Consider the following 20,774-nt stretch of genomic DNA (forward strand, 5'->3'; position numbering starts at 1 on the left):
CCAATGCCATCTATTGAGACTATCGGCCGATAAAAACGTAGTGTAAATGTCCTATTTTCGGAATTTAGTTAAAATCGGCACATATGACATAAATAACATAAATTCAGTGTCACCTGAGGTTTGAAGCCCATGGAATCAATAAATTTATCGTTAACTAGTAAACGTTAGGGAGGTAATTACACACGTGTGAACTTGCTGGTCGCTGGCGGCCTGTAGGCTCATAACATTAGGGTATCACCCTTAAATGATAAAGCCTTTACGTGTAGTTAAAAATGACCTACATTATTGTCTAGTTAGAATAGATCGTGAAAGGGGTGGTAAAACTATGTTACGTACAATGTAATCTTACTTCAAAAAGTAGCCTAATTTGAATAAATGACTTTCGATTTTGATTGATTCTTAGATATCCATAAGGCACTTTAGGTCAGTGCCAAGGGGCCCACTATGACCAGGGGCCCACCACTATGACTAGGGGCCCAGGACTCCTGATGAAATAAAAAAAAATGAAACCAAGGTAGACTTATTGACACTATGCATCTAAAAAAATCACGATAAATTTTTCACCGAATGAAAATAACTTAAACCAAGGGGGCCCCCACTCCTTTGTTGCCTCGGGGCCCCTGGGCCCCTAGATCCAGCCCTGACTTTATCCATTATCCAAGAACTTACAAGAATCCATGTACCTAGCTGGCGCGTTACTGACCGCTTTTTAATCCTCCTTACTATCGCAAGACATTAATAATTTATTTATCAGGGACTTTCTTTGTGTACATGGTCTACATCGTGGGAACTCAGACTTTTTATTGCAACTCGTAACTAAGTGTCGCCATATTGATGTATACTAAGTTAATAACGAGGTTTTACAAATAAATAGTGTTTGTATTAAATTGTAGAAGATGGTAGGTATATGTGTGACAACTTACTGTTGCTAGCAGCTCGATGTCGTTTATGGCTGCAAACTCATTACCCTCAAACACAGTCGGATAAAAGCCTGTATTAATCCAAGGTGACAGCTACGCCCATTCTAAACTTCTTCGAATCGGTCCAGCCGTTTCAACGTGAAGAGGTAACAAACGTATACACATACAATTGAGCAAGGTTGGCACGTCCGGCTTCCCTTTAAGATAGTTTACCCTTCACTTCTACTGTACCCAAAAGGTTAGTATCAGTAATATCGATTTATTGGAGTAAAAAAACCCTTTTATTGTAGCCTTTCTTGTACTAATAAATATTGTAGTGCAACTTCATTAGATACTTACCTACTTTATCAAACTGCATTTTCAGCAAGTTGGTACCATCTTAAGTTTTGACATTTTACACTTGAAGAACAAAAGGTAAAGTAGTCGCCTGCTCAGGTTCCCAGCAACTTGTAGCCTCCGTAGTACTTCAGAGCGCCTGTCGCCAATTATATAAATTGAAACACGTGTAAACTTACTAATTGCACGCTTTCAAAGTTTACTAGAGAAACTTGAGACGTGACGGGGAAAGTAGAAGGGCAGAGACAAAATGGAGGACGCAAAAAGGGTTCTGTTCGAGGGTAGATATTATAATTTAAGGAGGTCCATGTGACCTCAATATTAATCGAGGTAAGGTTGTACTCTGCTGTGACACTCGGCCTCTACTTCTAGGTAATAGCTTATTTTTAAAACTTATGTTTTTGGCTATTTATTATGTACGTTAACTTGTAACATGTTGTGTGCTACTACATACTTTTATTAATTTTAATCTGATATGTCGATCCGAATTGGACTTGTCCTAACAAGCTACTTAATTAGGATAAGGAAATTGGTAATTTTGGTATAGAAAAAAATGTTTAAAAAGTGTTGTAGTTTATTTAAAACTGATTCATTACTGAATTATCTAATCAACATAAATAAACGAAAACTTATTGACAAACAATGTAATAGATATAATTTTACAATATAATACAATCACAGAGTTATAATCAAGTAGGGGTAATATCTATAAAACTGACGGCTATCCTTTCAGAACGGGGTTATGAAGTGAAGATATCGTAAGGCTAGTTTACTGATTTCCTTTGTAAATATCTGTTACCCGTAGCTTTAATTAATTAGTTGATATGAAGTTTACGATAAAAGTAATTCCGAGATAATTTTGAGTTACCTGAAATGTTAATCCAAGGGGTCACGTCTGCTTTTATAATTCATTAATGTTTTTATAACATAACTAGCTGAACTGATTTCATGCTCGTGGGGTCTCACCCGTGTACAAAATATGTGAAATTAAACATTGCTAATTTTTATATGCAACCGTTCTCTAGATAAAAACAGTGTAACCAATCCGACTTTAGTTTAAAAGATTTTCTAACGTAATGGTATCTGTAGCTTATTAACATGAAAAAAGGTTAGAAATATTTCTTATAAATTCCATAGACATCATTGTTGGTAATATCGTATTTGCATCTCTTATCAATTCATTGGACAGATACAGTACGTTATGATGAAGAATATATTATTATGAAGAATCTTGAGATATATTTACCACAGGTATGACATTACACTATACGCCTTTGGTTTTCTTTGCTAACAAAAGTAAAAATTAATGTTATAAAATGTACCATTTATATTCTGTCATTTTCTGTTACTTTTTATTAGTGTAACATTATTATGTCTTTAAACTTGTATAGTAAAAATGTATTTTTCAGAAGTTATATCTACTAAACATTACAAATATCACTGAGAATTTAGAAAGTTAGAACACTTTTTTATTACAATGCTATGTACAAAGATTTAGTAAGACGGTTCATATACGAGGCAATGCAAGTCTCGACTTTGTCCTTTCCAATGCAAGCTATGTGCGAACTGCAAACATAATCGCCGAGATCACAAACCCTCGGACACAAGTCGTCGTTTAGAGATTCTGTCTCTATCCATCTCTGTCGTTGTGACGTAGAATCATACATACATACACAAATTGTACACATACAGACATAAATTGTGAACATGGAATTAGAATTATTGAGTGTCTGTGACTTTAATTGCCTCGTCTATAAACAGCCGAAGTTATTAAATTGTTATCTAACATATCTTTCGCCAGAAATTTACATTGGCCCCTAGAACTGAAGTCTGAACATACTTTATTAAATTTGAACATTTAGGTGTCAATTACATAGGTACATAGAATTACAGTATCGTAGGAAACGCACGATTATTAGAATCGATAAATACTATTTGGATTTTAATCACATCACTATACGTGTTTTATAAGATCTGCATTGATATGGAATGAGTTACGATTTATAGTTCGACGCAAGTAAAAAGAGCTCTTTCTTAAGCGCAAGAAAAGGGGGTGAGCAACTAATCGCCGAACCAATAGGATGAAAGTAAAGCACCGCTAAGCCAATGGCATTACTGACAACCCCTGCCCCTTACTTCTTAGTAAGCCCTTCGAAGCTCTTTTTACATTTGTCAATTTATCCAAAATTATATTTGATTAAAATATAGAGATTATATTAAAACTTTAATATATATAGAATGAAATCTTTAAAAATCTCTTACATACTATGTTATAATCATCGTTTTAATACGACTTTCGATGTTAAATTTAAAAATATTTATGTGATTTGACTAAATTATTGCGGCCAGTGACATCTAGACGAAATAATAATATATTTGTTGAGCTATAATAAGACACACTTTAAATTTATAATGAGTAAAATCCACATAAATCATCACGTGTGAAAATATTCTGGTCAATATCAAAACGGCGTAAGTCGTACGCGTCTGAACCATCAAATTCCAACTTGAGAGCAAGCTCTCATTATGCGTATCAAACTTTTGACATTTAGTAAGTCGAAAATACTACTATTAAGCACCTTTCTGTAAAGTGTAATTCACAATTCCTAATTCGAATCAAGCCTAGCTATTATCCTCAACAATAAATATTGTTATTTCTACGGAATAACTAAATACACTTACGCCGTTTTGAAACTAAACAATTTCTACTTATAAAGTGAGATAGAAAAGTAGTTAGACTAACGCGATTACGTACAAAAAGGTAGGTACATTTGGTATAAAACTCCTTGGTGGATCTTAAGGCATGTTCTGCAGGCATTCTTTGATCTGCGTCCATGCTTGTAAGTTCTGTAAAAAATATAACGCGTTAAAAAATTTAAAAAGCTATATTTTGGATATCAGAATAGTTAATCAATTTAATCTGCTGTTTATTAGTAGGCATAATTGGATGGTAATATTATCTGAAAAACGATTACGAATTTTGAATTCATATAAAAAAGCAGGATTTGCTTCGACGGACATAAGAGGCGAGAAGATCACTGTGAGAAGGCTTTGCTTAGCGGGGAGTTATTATATATAGGGCCGATGATGATTGGGCGTCAGCTTCTAGTTATTCTTTAGTTATCAGCAGACAGACAGACACTTACACAGCAAACTTCACATTAAATAAAGTTTACTAGTTACTAAAGCATGCTTAAACTCACCTTTTTCGCAGCCTTTACTTGTAGGGTTATAAAACTAACGAGTGACTCGTGGAGATCTTTGTCTTTTTGTTTTTGGAAAAACTCTATTTCCGTCAATGCCTTTTTGGTAAATTCTCTGTAAATAAATGAAAAGGAGAATTAAATAATAAATAAATATTCCACAACTTTCTCATAACGCCATCTAGTCTCAAACTAAGCAGAGCTTGTATTATGTATACTAGACAACTGATAGGCATACTTATATATTTTTAAATACATACATAATATAGATAAACCTCCGGTATAGCAGTCAGGGCCACTAACTACCATCCACTTGCCATCAGGCAAGTAGATGTGTCAAGCGTTGTTTTCTCGTTTAGTAAGTACTTCTACATGAACAGGAGAGACCGCTAGAGCCTTCTTCTTAAATAATTGAAATACTGATTCACTTAAGAGGCCTGCAGTGTATAATGGCCTAACCATTATACACTTCTTCGTAACTCACAAGCACAGTCACCGAAATCGATTCGACGAGCAGAGGGTCTACCACGTCTTTAAATAATACTTTATGGTTGTTGAAGCGTGATAACGTCAACGTTGTATGACAATCTGTCTAACCTATCCGCAATAATAATAATTTAAGACGTGGCAGTAGGCCCCTGAACATAAGTAGTCATTGTATTTTCAATGATCATTAACATAACCCATTATCATAACGCGTATTTATTGAGATTCTACTATTTTAAACGCGAAAGTTTGTATAAATGGATGTTGGTTCCTCTTTCACACATAAACCACTGAACGGATTTAGACGAAACTTAAGTAGGTAAATAGATTTAACACAGGGTTAAAACTATCGTAAGTTTTTATCTAGATTTTTGTTCCCGTGGGATAATTTTCGATTTGTAGCGGAAAGAGCAATTAAATAAATAAATATTACGAAAGTTATGATATGAATGATAAATGTTATAATAGATAAAACTGTATTTTTTAGCTATATAATAAAGCTACGTACTCTAGATCAGTCTTGGACTTCTCGATGGCGTCCCTGTCGGAGAGTATCTTGGCGTCGAGCGCGCGCGTGGTCTGGTCGCGCACGATGTCGGGGTCCGTGGTCCCGAACAGGCGCGACATCAGCCCCGACTTGCCCGCCGCCGCGCGACTGCGCTCAGACACCCTGACGACATCGTGGGAAAACTTTTACGTGTGCATAGGTTTCACTTGCGTATGTAGGAATGAAAAAAAATATCTGTATTCAAATTAAGATATTTAACGCATTGCCATACACCGACACAAAAACGCGGATGACGTAGCACGGCGGTTCGGGTTTAGTCAGTAAGAGTCTGACACTACTCATGTCCTCCCCCGAGGGAGTGGGTGTCCTGTACGGGGTACAAAAATAAAGCCTACTTTGAAGCACTTTTTGAATGTAGAATTGCAATGAAATAGCACTCATGATTCGTCCACCCATCACCGCTTCCTAAGTTCGAAGGGCGAAGGGTGTATTTCTTTTATTAGCCATTAGTGTGCACTACAGAGTAAAGGGTACCCTCCCTTACCTCCTTCCAATTGCAACGTTCTAAGTCTGAAACGCTGTTTAATTAGTAATGATAGACAAATTCACGGCCATGCTAACCGTTTTAGTTTATAAGGTGAAGTAATGTAGTGTGCGTGTGTACCTGTTGTTGAGCGTGTCCTGCGCGTTCTCGAGCGCCCGCTGCAGCGTCTCGTGGTTGCTGCAGAGCTGCTGCAGCGCGCCCGCGTAGAACAGGTACTCCTTCAGCTGGTCCGCCAGCTGCTCCTCGTCCTCCGCCACAGAGTCTATGCTATCCGCTATCGAATCTAACAACATGACAAAAATCGAATTATCATTCTCCTGCCCTTATCCCAATTATTATTTGGGGTCGGCGCAACATGTCTTCTCCTTCCATACCTTTCTATCTAACGTCATCTCATAAGAAACACTCTTTGCAGCCATATCGTCTTTCACATAATCTACCATCGTTTCCTTCTTCCCCTATATCCATCCACAACCAAACTCAACACAAAAATCAAATGAACAAAAATATATCACAAATTTTGCATTTGTAAATTCTACTTTTATTAGTAATGCCCTTACTTTTGGTAACTATACATGGTGATTTTTAGTCGTCTTACAAAAGCAGCCCAGTTCATGTATCCGACGTAAAATACCCCTAGGCGCGATTTTTTTTTTTATCATCAACTAAGATAATAAGTACGAAGAAAATTAAACAAGAGAAATCTGAAATATACTCTTAAAAATGATAAAATTGCCGCCCGCGCCCCTCACCATTGTTACAAGGCTCGGACCGCGCTCGCAACAGAGCTGTGTTTCTAAAAAACTACGAATTGCATCATAATATTGAATAAAATTTGCATTTAATTTTTTTTCAAATCTCATAAATACCTATTTTTTTATCATGAACGTGTTCTAGTCATTGGATACATGAACTGGTCTGCTTTTGTAAGACGACAAAAAATCACGGTGTATAGTATTCGAGTCTGTGTGTTAAGATATGTTATATGTTGCTACAGGTTATTGTAGAATCACATACGCACGCACGCGCCACTCGCACATGTAAAACGTGACGAGACGAAACAACGAATGAGAGTTAACAGGTATACTTATTTATTCAGTGTTACTTTCTCGATACAAAATTTTGTTTCCTCTTACTTGGTAAAAAAATATTTTACTATTATACTATTTCAAGCTGTACTCAAATATTGTTCTGATTTACCTACCAAAATAATGTCCCGCTTTCTGCAGTCCGTCACCCATGTCCTTCTCTATGACACTCCACTCACTAAACAGCTTTCCGTAATTAGCATGGAGTTTACAAAGAGCATAGTTCTTTTCTATTATTTTTGACCTGGAAATAATAACAACATATAGTAAAAACTTATTCTTACCAAAAGAACGTAAATCGATATTATGAAGCAAAGATACGCTCCACATCACAACACTCATTTTAAAATAAACGAAAAAAACTGTTCAAAAAAGCTCTGTGAAACAGTGTACTTGTACAATTGTTAAATATTGGTGACAGAGTTAGAAACATACGAATTTTTAAATAATAAATTGCCGATATATTTAATTTCGTAGGCAACACTTGACCATTGCGCGAGCCAGTTCCATGCCTCATGTTTGAAAGATGGAAGCTTTGTAGTATCTGTAGCCTTTATTGCTAGCTGTGTTCTGCGACTATTTACCTATATATAATCGATATTTGGTCTCCATCGAGTGTTGTGTTTGTAATGTTAAGTTTAGGCAATATTAGTATAGTAAAATATGTAAAAATGGTCAGTTCTGTTATTCAGCTTATGACATAAGTTGTTGCTATAATTATTCAGAAACTTTAATTTTATAACAACTCTTTCAGTCGTATTTAAACATTCATAGTAAACTCACCTTGTGTAAAGAAAGTTTCCTAAATTAGTTTCTAGTTGCTTTCCATAATTTTTTACACTTTCAATTTCTGGATCAGGCTTTTTTAGCCTGATTGATACTGACAATGATTTTAACTTATTTTCAGCTTGCAGTATGTACCCTGAAATTAAACACACACTAATATTAAGCAAATATTGAATTCTGAACTATTTTAATGATCCAATTGTTTCAAAAACCCGAATCTCCTAATTGTGTGAATATAAAGACTTGTTTGTTGCATTTTTATCTGCTAAACAAATATAAATTTTTGGGCTTAAATAAAAATATTGATCATTCAAACTCTGTTACATTGTGTGATATGCTAATTTAGATCCTTAACACTAGTTCTACAAAGGATAGGTTTACATATCGAAAGTTCCCCACTGCAAATAAAAACTACTAAAATGGTACAATTATGGTGTTTATGGCGTTAGTTTTGTTTGTTGTCATAAAGAATCGGCATCTTTGTAGTTCGCCATTCATTTCGTGTAATACTGATAAAACTTGCCACTATCCGTGATCGTCTCTCGCCAGCCGTGTTCCTCCTGTAGAAAGTTTATGAACTGGTCGTCGAAGCAGAGGCGAGGGTGCGAGGCGACACGCAACAGGAAGTTCTCCAGCCCAGCACGTCTCCTCTCCACGAATTCTGGATCTGTAGTGTCTGATTTTCTCCACGCATACAATACCTGTAAGTCATGAGTGGTACTTAGCTGGTGTGTGGTAATTGGCTGCTTTTTATTTTAAAGGATGTATGTTATGGTGTAGGTATGACGAAATTTTAATGATTTCAAATATAATATATAATCTTTTCAAATATATTTTTAAATGCTGCTTTAATAACAGGGTGTTAAACTTAGTCAGTTAAAGGTATTACATCATATCAAGGTATTACATTGGATAATACCTTTTGCTTCCTATTGGATACAAATGGAAATATAGACTAATATCTGAATGTTGTATAATTAATAACTGTCTCATTAACACTGTATGTTACACTACAAATTATAAAAAGAAACTTTGCAAGAATTCATGTTGATCTTTTTCAATTGGTACAATTTTTATATTATTTTTACCCAACACCATCATTCAAGTACTCAGAATCCTTATTAAAGGTGTAGTATATTTGGTAGCCTGCGATGAATTAGCAATGGTGTATCTCTTGTACCATGTGCATGGCATAGCGAGTACCGGTTACTGTACAGGTTGGCCCATTATGTGTCAGGTGGCTTTCGGAGGCTGTCAGCCCAGCTATCCCAAGCAGAAGTCTCCTGGGACATTCGCAGGCATAGAGAGTAGCTGATATAGTGAAATGGTAAGAAACTTACCCTCTTTTCTGGTAGTGGTGGTATGATAACGTGTGGATATGTGACTAACAAGTAATCATGTATCTGTTCAAACTCTGTATATCTCCTCCATATTGTACTAATCTTTGATTGAACTAGCTTGTAGTCTGGATCTGTCACTCTGGAAAAATAACATTAAATAATTAAACAATTGCTATAAACAAACTATTTCTGTTCAAACTATAGCTGTCTTGAGCGTGTTGAACTGTCATGTGATGTTTGGTATAAAATAGCCATGAAAATCAGTTGTAGTAAACAGTAACAAAAAAAAACACACATAAACACTTTAAGTTCAAAAAATACAACTTGGAAAATTGCTTTTCTCTATGATTTACATTAACAACAAATTGATATAGAAACTTCTTATTCAATTAGTTAGTTGCAAAGTAAACAATTGTAATTATACAAATTTGCAGCAACAAGTCTGTACTACAGCAATACTTTATAGTAAAAATATTATTGTATGCATTGCATTATGCATCTCCTAGACTTTTATTCCAATAAATGTAGGTGCTAGAACAGCAAAAACAAATAATATTATTTCTTGTAACACAGTTAATACTGGTATGACCTCATTATTCGGAAAATTTGAATCATAGCCTCCTGATACGCTTTAAAGAGCTATTAACTCCACAATAAGCCTAATTGACACATAATGGACGGCTAATTTACTAAGAAAACAATAGAATAAAGATACTTACTTGAGATCGATTAAATACACAGTGTAGTGATCTCGAACGTGTAATGTGCCATTAGCACGTTTCTCTGACTCAACGATTGATATATCAACATGTTTTAACAAAGTATCCTGGAATATACAAAAGAAAGTAATTATTTTTAATCGAAGAAAGGAAAGTAGGCGTAGGTACAAGACGACAATACCTGATTATCGAAATCTTCCGCTGTTTCAATGATGCTTGACGATCTTGATGCCTTAACCGGCGAATTTTGTGCTGACATTTTTTATTCACTTCAGATTAATTCTAAAATTATGAAGAGATATTGAGGTATATTAGAGAAAATTATTTAAAATTTTCAGACAAGAAAACAGTGATAAACTGACAAATGCAAATGACAACACAAAATTGTGGGACAGATAATAAATTATTTGTAGCTTGACAGCAGGACAGGCCTATTGCGAATGTTGCTAAGTAAAAAAGAGACAGAAAACTGGTTCGTCATTGCATTTTTTTGCGTAAAATGGAATATTTCAGCTTCAGGACGGTTTTTATTCGTTTTGTGCTAAACTTTATGGTTATTTTTGTGATTCATAGTTCTAGCACAGTTTAAAAATTATAACAGTCTTCCAACGAATTCGTTTTTATGGACGCAAACGGGGCAATCGTATCGTGCCGGTTGTGATTTTTTCGGTACATTAAGTAGCATTAAAAGGAGGAGCTCGTGGGCCGTGGCTAAGCTATAACCGCATAAGTAAAACGATCACAGGTTAAGCCTTACTTGATGCGGTTGGTCCGTAATGAGTTCCTCCGTTTTTCGGAAGGCACCTTAAATTGTGGGTCCCCTCTGTTATTCCTACATCTTTGACAGTCGTTAAAGGTAGTCAGAAGCTTGAAAAGTCTGACAACCAGTCGAACCAAGGGGTATCGTGTTGCCCAGGTAACTGGGTTGAGGAGGTCAGATAGGCAGTCGCTCCATGTAGAACACTGTTACCTACTTAGCTGAAACGGTTCGACTGGTAGCCGACCCCAACATAGTTGGGAAAAGGCTAGGCTGATGATAAGTATCATTAAAATAAAATATTTTTGCACAAAAAAAGGAGGTAATTTTTTTAATAATATAATTTATATGCTGAGATTATAGTCTCAGCATGAAATGAAATAAATATTTTTATAATTATTATTTACTTGTGACAAACCTGGCCGACGCGTAACGTTAGTGTTGTATTTTTATAGTCAATAGGACTTCAGCGTCTATAGGTCTGTAGGTGTTAGTACCCAAATAAATATTTCGAGTTTATGAGTCTCCAAACCTAGGCTTCGGCCTCCTAATTTGGTTGTATTTAGGTAAATAAGATTTTAACTAATTACATTATCCTACTATCATTGGTGTATTTTAGGTTTAAGTACCTGCTCAACTATTGGTGATTTATTGTGGATACTCTCTACTAGATTGGTATCTTCTTGGATACCTGGGATGATGTAGCTAGGTAGTAGTAGCTGCGGCTCTGTATATATTTCTATTAGATCAATAGATATTAATTCCTGATATTGTGGATGACTTAAAATCTTTAAGACATTATTAAATGATGTAACGGTTTACTCACGCGTATTTACCGACTTTAAGACATTATTCAAATTCAGTTTTTGATCAATTAATCTTTGTGCAAAATACTTGTTTTAATGCTCAGAATAGCAATTAATTTTGCAGGGAAAAATATCCTTGAGATGGGGATTGAAATGAGCTGGTCACGTGAGCCGCATGGACAGAGTCACCACACTATGGGAGCCAGCGGATGGACGGCGTCGACGTGGGAGGCATAGGAAGGGACGATCTTAACGCTTACCGCACGGGCTGGTTCCATGAGGCCCAGGACAGAGAATCGTGAAAGGATTTCGGGAGGCCTTTGCCCAGCAGTGAGACACAGTGGGCTAGATAAAAAAACCTTTTAAATGTTTTATTAGTCTAATTATTTTATTAAGGTCTCTAACAAGTTTATTTGGAAACTTTTAAGGTCCAAAACGAGTGAGTTATCTACTAAGTTGCTTTTGGGAACAATCAGCCGACTGCCGACCCGATGTTGTCTATTTACATCCCTGCGGAGTAATTCGTTGTAATAATATATATCTTCAGGGTCTCAGGGGCGATTAATGGTTTACCTACACAAGTATAGACTATTAGTGAGTATAATAGTTAAGTGAAGGGGTTTTTCCTATTTGATTGTGTAGTGGGAAGAAGGGGTGTAAACGTTTAAGGCCACATTTCAACAATCCTTCTAAGAATAGCTGAACCCGATAAGCATTAAATCTTAATCAACATTATTTTTACCTGAAGTTCAATGTAATTAAGGCTCCTACCGACTGCTAAGTATAGAATTACATTTCCATAAGCGCCTAGATGGTCTTGGTTGGCCGTGACTTAATTGGGACTAAGTCCTGTTAAGTATTATAAATCTCATACATATTTTACCAAAGGTAACTGATTTTACTACCAAATTTTGTGAAAATACAAGCGTTCCGAATACAACTTAAACGTTTCTATGCCGCAAAAAAAAAAAACAGAGCGAAGCAGGGGACAGTTTACGCAATATTATTATTTCAAAAACAAGTTTTCGAATGTGGAACAATATGGAAGTACCATGATAACCTCCCACTGCCTATAAGTTTCCGCATGAACTGCAACCTCGGTAGTATATTAACTTGTCTGACGCAAAAAGCCTCGTCAGGAATGTCAGAGTTATTATACACAACAAACATGCTAATGGCGACGCTCACGTCACGGGAAATACGAATACATTGTTCGGTATAAGTGGTTTTTGACACGCCCGCTTTGCTTCAGCACCAGATGTTATATCAACTGAGTCTAGGCATTAGAAGCTTTATTCGCTACCTGACAAGTGACATGTTAGTTTTGTAAATTGCTGTTTGTGCTGTTGACGTTCCTTGTTGTTAGAAATTAGCCGTTAGTTCAGATCTCTGAACGTCCACTGTTCAGCATAGATTAAACATGGCGGCAGTGATGTGGTAATTGACATAATCACCACGCTTGACAGAATCGTTGGTAATTACCATGTGTTGTTTAACTAGCCCGAAGTAGAGGCTCTAGCTAGTAGGTAAATATGCTAACGAAGGAACTGCAATGTTCTACATGTCTCAAAATATTCAAAACGTTTTCCCAATAAATTTGGATTCTAAGCTTAGATGCAAAGATATTTAGAGCCAAAGAGGTTTTATTCGAATGCATGTAACGACCGTATGACGAACTAGTTTTCGCTTTGATGGAAGCCTACTCTAAATTATTCATGAACTCTTTGGTGACGTGCGCGCATGTTCCATTAGGATTTTTCAGTTTCAGTTCCATTAGGTTTTAAAAACTGCATTCCTTGATTTCCAACGAAAGAAATCTTGTTCAGAATGTTGAAAGTTTAGGTTTTGTTTAAAATCCTCTCTCATATGCAGTATACTAAATATTTCAGCACCGGAAACTAGTTGCTCACAGACTGCGCCAGAGCTAGACAGGGAGTCGATTTACAGCGGTTTATGCAATTCAGTGGCCAGCTTAGACTTTATTTACACCCGTCTTGTATTGCTAAAGCTAGAAATATTTACTGTGATGTCTTTTTTTTATTTGCACGCACAGATAAGATAATAGGTATCAAATAAAAAAATCCTACGAAAAAATCTAGACAGTTATCGTTCGAAAGTTTCTGTAAAACTATGAAATGATATGAAAGTTGGGAAACACATGAGAATGAGGACGGCTATGTATCGGAATACAAAACTTCGGCCCGCGAATGCCTCCCACCTCGATACCAGCTGTTCTCGAATATTTAGCCGAAGCCTCGAATTACGCAGAGTTATGTTCGGAGCTTACTTGCTTCGGAATTTTAATGAATGAATAGTTGTTCTGAATATCTTGCGAAATACTTTTGCTATCTATATTTATATTAGTTAATGGACACTGAATGCCTACGTTGTTTTCTAAGACACAGTGGAATTGGAATTTCTAGATTATCTAATAAAGTAAAGGGTGATTTTTTTCAAATTGAATATAATAAAGCTTGTCATATCATTTGGTTATAAACTAAATTTATTTTATTTACAACTTGAACCAATTTTGAAGTTAATGAAACTTGTTAAAAATTTGCAACTGCATGCTTTTTGTAGCACAAATGGTTGAAAATGATATAGGTACTTATTATGTAGCATAACGAGGACTGTCAGAGGATTACACCATTTTATTATAAAATGAGATGAGACAAACTGACCCGAAGCTTGTTAAGCTTAATTTAAAACATTTTGCGGGAGTCCAATTCAAAGAGCATCATTAATAAAATTCGACTATTCACCGAGAACTTTTAACAACTTTCGAATGGCATTTTCTGAGCCTGTATGCGTGGAATTCAGAGAAGTTTGTATAACGGGAACGATTATTAGGCTTGTAAATACTCGTATTTATTGTCATGTACAATAAGTATTTACAATCGTTTAATCATTGTCATTTCTTCATTTATAGGTAGGCAGTACTACACTGAACTTAAGACGTAGGTAAGTTTTTGTCGGAGCTGGTACAAATAGTTTAGATATTTGATGATCAAAGAAGACTTTTATACCTTTATTAAATGTTTATACCTTTTGTTAAGTACATAGATATGTCATTTTCTTGTAATCCTAAAGGTTTTTGATCCAATCAAACCAAGTCAATTCCATCCGATGTGACGTATTATATATTAATATATGTGAAAAATATGCAACACGACAGCACCTTACATACAATGAAAAAAAAACGGGATATTTAAGTGTAAAAAAAGCCCTGATGTAATACTACAACTAAATTGTTAAAAAGTTTAAATATCTCTTTAACTTTTAGTACTTGAGGGCCAGTATAAGCAGCTTTAATTTTCCAAGTTTATTAAGTAATTAATAATAATAATAATAAACCCCTCGGGGCTAGTCGTTTTCTCTCTCCATGGGAATAACGCATGACCAGAGGGTACATTAGTATGCTTTTTCAAACCTTGAGATGTAAATAAAAAATGTGTCTGAAGGTATATGTAGGAGCATACATCCGCAGGGCAGCTTGTGGCGAGCTGTTTGTGAGTAGCGACACAACGGAACCTGAATGCCCCAGGGGGTCACTCTTTACGGGGACTCCCAGCTCTTTCTTGCCTTAACTGGCTGGCTAGAGAGGGGTCGCTAGAGCTATATGCTCGGGGGTGGAAGTGTCTAATGGCGTAATAACGAGGAAACCCACTCCGGGTCTGTGACCCGCGATGGTGAAATCGGTGTCGCACCTCTCTACACCCCTAGCCGCTCGCACTGGTGTTGCCCACCTGCTGTCAATCGTGACGGTATCATAGGGGGCCCATCTAGTGAGTGGCGAGTCACCGCCTGCCAATTTATTTACATTACCGTGTGTAGAGAGACAGGTGTCATAGTTTTCTGGAAAATCCAACTAACTGGTCCACATAACTTATCCTTACATATTATAAAACAAAGTCCCCCGCCGCGTCTGTCTGTCTGTCTGTTCGCGATAAACTAGAAAAGTACTGAACGGATTTTTATGCGGTTTTCAACGATAGATAGAGCAATTCTTGAGGAAGGTTTTAGTGTATAATAAGTTTAGGTTTTGTGTAAACTGACGATATTACAGCGATATTAGTTAAACGTGTCGGAAAAAATTAAGCCATTCGAGAGCTTTCATCGAGAACGCTGCCAAAACCTTTTGAGTTACAACAAAACAATGTATGGCGGGTTTGTACCTCTTTAATAGATCTACAAAAAAGTCCGCGGTGGTATATGTCTATCTTCCAAGGATAACCCACAATAACCATTTTTATGTGTTTTCTTAATACAGTAAAATTATGGATTATTTACGAACCTCTTTTTAACAATACAGTATTAATCCTTATCCAAATAAATAAGTTAGATATATTATGCATGTAATGTAGAACAAAATTGCCTTTTACACTACGCCAAAAATGTTAATAGGTAATGAGTTATCGTAATATTAAAATCTCCGCGCGAGAAATTAAAAATCGATGAAACGTAGCGAAGATATCGTTGGCATCTATATACTAATTGTACTATATATATACTAATTACTATGTATATACTATGTATGTACTATGTATATACTAATTGTTTGTTTGATTGTTTGTTTGAAAGCGCTAATCTCAGAAACTACTGGTTCAAATTGAAAAAATATTTTTGTGTTGAATATACCATTAATCGAGGGAGGTTTTAGGCTATATGTATATCATCACGCTGCGACCAATAGGAGCGAAGAAAAAGTCATAACTTATATCTTCTAACCCCGCAGACGAAGTCGCGGGCAACAGCTAGTCATAATATAATAGCCTAATTGTTCATACACACATCCTTGCAATAGTTTTGTATTTACTTTGGATTCTTCATGTTCGTTCTCCCATAGAGCGGAGATGAATGATCCCTAGTAGATACCCCATCACATATTAGATTAAAATTCTCAACAAGGCCTCTACATGTTGGACCTGTGTCCCCGTGCAAGCCTTTAAAAAGGACCGGGTCTCTTCACATGAAGTGATCCCGTGACTATAAAGAGATACAAATAATAATAATAATAATAATAAACCCCTCGAGGCGAGTCGTTATCTCATCATGGGAATAACGCAAGACCAGAGGGCATATTAGTATGCTTTTTCAAACCTTGAGATATAAATAAAAAATGTATCTGAAGGTCTATGTAGGAGCATACATCCGCAGGGCAGCCTGTGGCGAGCTGTTTGTGAGTAGCGACACAACGGAACCTGAATGCCCCAGGGGGTCACTCTTTATGGGGACTCCCAGCTCTTTCTTGCCTTAACTGGCTGGCTAGAGAGGGGTCGCTAGAGCTATATGCTCGGGGGTGGAAGTGTCTAATGGCGTAATAACGAGGAAACCCGCTCCGGGTCCGTGACCCGCGATGGTGAAATCGGTGTCGCACCTCTCTACACCCCTAGCCGCTCGCACTGGTGTTGCCCACCTGCTGTCAATCGTGACGGTATTATAGGGGGCCCATCTAGTGAGCGGCGAGTCACCGCCTGCCTAATTGTTTGCATCACCATGTGTAAAAAGGCAGGTGCCATAGTTCTCCGAATAATTTTAAGGAACTGGTCCACTTAACATGTCTCATTTATATAATACCCTATTTAGTTTTACATACATATTGCAATAGTTTTGCATCTACTTTGGATTTTTCATCTCTGTTCTCCCATAGAGCGGAGGTGAATTATCCCTAGTAGATGCCCCATCACATTGTATATTAAAGTTCTCAAGAAGGCCTCTGTGCGTTGGACCTGTGTCCCCGTTCACGCCTTTAAAAAGGACCGGGTCTCTTCTCTTGAAGTTAACCCGTGAATGAAAAGAGATACATAATAATAATAATAATAAGCCCCCTAAAATCCAGCCACACGTCCTGATTGACCATCTAATCACGTGGGGGGCGGACACGCGAATGAGAAATTACTGTCGTGGCTAACGTGGCTCTGGTAACCCATTCAACATGGAGACTCGTTCAAAGAGGAATCGTATAGGACCGCTGCCCGGGGGCGATCGCCGGGGCACACCTGGAGCTGACGCTGGGTGTCTCAGCATGCGAACCGTCAGCGGTGAGGAGTTGAGCAGGCGGGCTCCCACCGATAAGGATACTACAGCCGATCCCTTCGACGAAATTGACCGACTGACAGACAGGACAAATAGTCCAATAGAACCATTTAGCCCTAGTACAGTATCTTACACACCCTCTTTGTCATCTTCACCTATTAGTAATACAGCTATCCCTACGCCTACCTTGAATGTTGCGCGGGAGGTGAATACCTTTTTGCCCGCGTCCACCAAGGCTGGCAAACCTAGAGTACGCATGAGATGGAGTAAAGAAGTGAACCTTTTTATCATGCGTACATACTATTACATAACGAAATTAGAAACAGACATGACCATTTACCGTAAGCTACTTCACGAACTTTTCTCACAAAAATACCCGGAAATTAACGTATCTGAACAGAGAATCTCAGACCAAAGAAGAACAATAGTTAGAAATAAATTGATACCCCAAGTAGAGTTAGATAGGCTTAAAGAAGAGGTCCGAGCGCAATTAGAAGAAAATACTAATGCTAATACATTATCAGATGTTCAAAATCAAGATGTAAATGTTTTTTCACACGACCCGTTTAGTCAACACCTCATAAACACTCAAACCCAAAATAATTTAGCAACAGATATTGGTACACAGACAGAATCCTTAACAATAACTATAGAAAACGATATACATACCTTGGCTGAACCTGATCCATTACCAGACTCATGGACTGCGAATATACTAGAAAAGTTTAGAACAACCCTAGTACTTTACTCTGGAATGGATCCAGAGTCCCGGCCAAGGTTACCTAAACTTAAATACAGTCCCAAACTTGTGCAATTAGTGTCAGTATTTAACAATAATATATTAGGTAACATTATTTCGGAGGATACTCAATTGATAGATTTAAATACAATCATATACTGCACAGCTCTTGCAATTTCTGAAGAATTAGGTTATAAAATCACCGATTACTTAGGAAATACTAGATCAAAGCATCATAATAAACCGGCGTGGCAAGTTAGATTAGAGAGGGACATAGAGAAGCTGAGAGCAGATTGTGGTAGGCTAACACAGTTTATTAATAATAATAGATCAAGGAAAGTTATTAAAAGAGTAGAAGCAATATTCAAAAGTAGGATAACACATACTAGACATGAAGATAATAATAGGAAACCGGAAGAATTTTTAGATACTTTGAAACAGAAACTTGCGCTTAAAGTCCATAGATTAAAGAGATACAAAAAAGCACAGCAGCGTAAGAATGATAATATAGTATTTAGTAATAATGAAAAAATGTTTTATAGAAATTTATTAAAACCACAAGCAGAGACTATCTCTCAGAGTAATCTCGAGTTGCCAACGAAAGAGTCGCTGGAAACATTTTGGTCTAGAATATGGGAAGAGCAAGTACAGTATAACGAAAACGCAGAGTGGATTAATGAAGAGGAGGCTAAGTGGCTTGCGATAGAAGAAATGAGTTTTGCTGAGGTTACCGAAACAGATGTTTTAAATGTTACAAGTAGGCTTCATAATTGGAAATCCCCAGGGGTTGACAAAATACATAACTATTGGTATAAGAAATTAGTTTCAATACACGGAAGTTTAGCAAAGAATTTAACAGATATAGTATTAGGAAAACAGATAATACCGGATTTTTTAGCAACAGGAGTAACATATATGCTACCAAAAGGTAAACACTCAGCAGAACCTTCGCAATATAGACCGATTACTTGCCTTCCCACAGTTTATAAAATATTAACTTCAGTAATTACTTTAAAAATTAACAGTCATATTGAACAACACAATATTATAGCAGAGGAACAAAAGGGGTGTAGGCGGAACCATATGGGATGTAAGGAACAGTTGATCATCGACTCCGTAATCCATAAACATGCATCTACAAAAAGTAGGAATCTTCATTGTACTTATATAGATTACCAGAAAGCTTTTGACAGTATTCCCCACTCTTGGCTAATTAAAATTTTACAGATCTATAGAATTAACTTTAAACTTATAGAATTCTTAAGCAGTATAATGACTCGATGGAAAACTACATTACAATTAAATTATAACCGCGACACCATTATTAGCAGGCAAATATCTATTCGGAAAGGTATCTACCAAGGTGACTCCTTGAGTCCCCTATGGTTCTGTCTCGCGCTGAACCCTTTGTCCTCTATGTTACATCGAAGCCGGGTTGGGTATTGCCTCAGACATGATACACATGACGTTGTTATCTCACATCTAATTTATATGGATGACATTAAATTGTATTCAAAATCTGAAACAGATATGAAAAAATTAATAGATACCACAACATTATTTAGTAAAGATATTAACATGCAGTTTGGTTTAGATAAGTGTAACACTACATATTGTAAGAGGCAAGATCAAACCCGGTGACTATCTAGTTAACACTGCCGATTGTATAACCGCCATGGAGCCTACGGATTTATATAAGTATTTAGGATATAAACAACTAAGAGGTCTTGATCATACAGCCATTAAAAACACATTGGATACCGAATATAGAAGGAGAGTAAATGCATTATGCAGAAGTCATCTAGCAGGAAAAAATCTTATTAAAGCAATAAACACATATGCAATACCAATTTTAACTTACTCATTCGGAGTAATTAAATGGTCTAAAACAGATATAGAGCAAATAGAAAGAACTACACGAACCACGCTTACAAAACACAATAATTTACATCCAAAATCTGCCATAGAAAGATTAACCATCAAGAGACAAGATGGCGGAAGAGGCCTAATTGACATCCATCATCTATGGCAGAAGCAAATTAGTAGATTAAAATCATTTTTCCTTACAAAATCTGAAACTAGTGATATCCATAAAGCAATAGCCCAAAATGATGACAGTTACTCTCCTCTGAATCTAAACGATCAAACCGACGACGTCCTAAATATCTGTAATTCCGATCCTCAGACACAAAAAATGGATACCTGGAAGAGAAAGGTATTACACGGCAGGCACCCTCATGATCTTGAACAACCCCATGTAGATACAATAGCTTCTAATAAATGGTTAAAAGTAGGTAGTCTATTCCCCGAAACTGAAGGATTTATTTTAGCGATTCAAGATCAGATTATTAATACGAAAAATTATAGAAAGTTCATTATTAAAGATCCAACGATAGTTAATGATAAATGCCGTAAATGCCAATCTCAACCGGAGACCATTCAGCACATAACGGGTGCATGTACATCTCTCACCCAGACAGACTACACTCACAGACATAACCAAGTA

The 20,774-nt window shown here is 36.5% G+C and overlaps 2 protein-coding genes across 2 annotated transcripts; one reads left to right on the top strand and one right to left on the bottom strand.

The window, feature by feature from the left end:
* Window positions 1-1,888: 1,888 nt before the first annotated feature.
* LOC113500540 (sorting nexin-4-like) lies at window positions 1,889-10,324 on the bottom strand. The gene is made up of 10 exons (XM_026881370.1): window positions 10,112-10,324; window positions 9,931-10,037; window positions 9,212-9,350; window positions 8,395-8,572; window positions 7,869-8,007; window positions 7,202-7,329; window positions 6,118-6,280; window positions 5,454-5,615; window positions 4,460-4,574; window positions 1,889-4,103 (listed from the first exon to the last, which is right to left on the bottom strand). Exons 1-10 carry the CDS (start codon window positions 10,187-10,189, stop codon window positions 4,053-4,055), a joined length of 1,260 nt encoding a protein of 419 aa, XP_026737171.1. The 5' UTR covers window positions 10,190-10,324; the 3' UTR covers window positions 1,889-4,052.
* Window positions 10,325-17,306: 6,982 nt separating this feature from the next.
* Window positions 17,307-19,909, top strand: LOC113500810. Its single transcript, XM_026881708.1, has one exon. It carries the CDS (start codon window positions 17,429-17,431, stop codon window positions 19,907-19,909), a length of 2,481 nt encoding a protein of 826 aa, XP_026737509.1. The 5' UTR covers window positions 17,307-17,428.
* The last annotated feature ends 865 nt before the right edge of the window (window positions 19,910-20,774 follow it).

The sequence above is a fragment of the Trichoplusia ni genome, chromosome 14 (assembly GCF_003590095.1).
Source record: "Trichoplusia ni isolate ovarian cell line Hi5 chromosome 14, tn1, whole genome shotgun sequence".
Lineage (NCBI taxonomy): Eukaryota > Metazoa > Arthropoda > Insecta > Lepidoptera > Noctuidae > Trichoplusia > Trichoplusia ni.

Excerpts from the sequence above, each read along its gene's own strand:
- LOC113500540 (XM_026881370.1), bottom strand. The coding sequence starts at position 10,189 with ATGTCAGCACAAAATTCGCCGGTTAAGGCATCAAGATCGTCAAGCATC. Across the intron at positions 8,573-9,211 it reads CACCACTACCAGAAAAGAGG|GTATTGTATGCGTGGAGAAA; the intron begins GTAAGTTTCTTA and ends CATGACTTACAG. Across the intron at positions 5,616-6,117 it reads CAGGACACGCTCAACAACAG|GGTGTCTGAGCGCAGTCGCG; the intron begins GTACACACGCAC and ends CGATGTCGTCAG.
- LOC113500810 (XM_026881708.1), top strand. The coding sequence starts at position 17,429 with ATGGAGACTCGTTCAAAGAGGAATCGTATAGGACCGCTGCCCGGGGGC.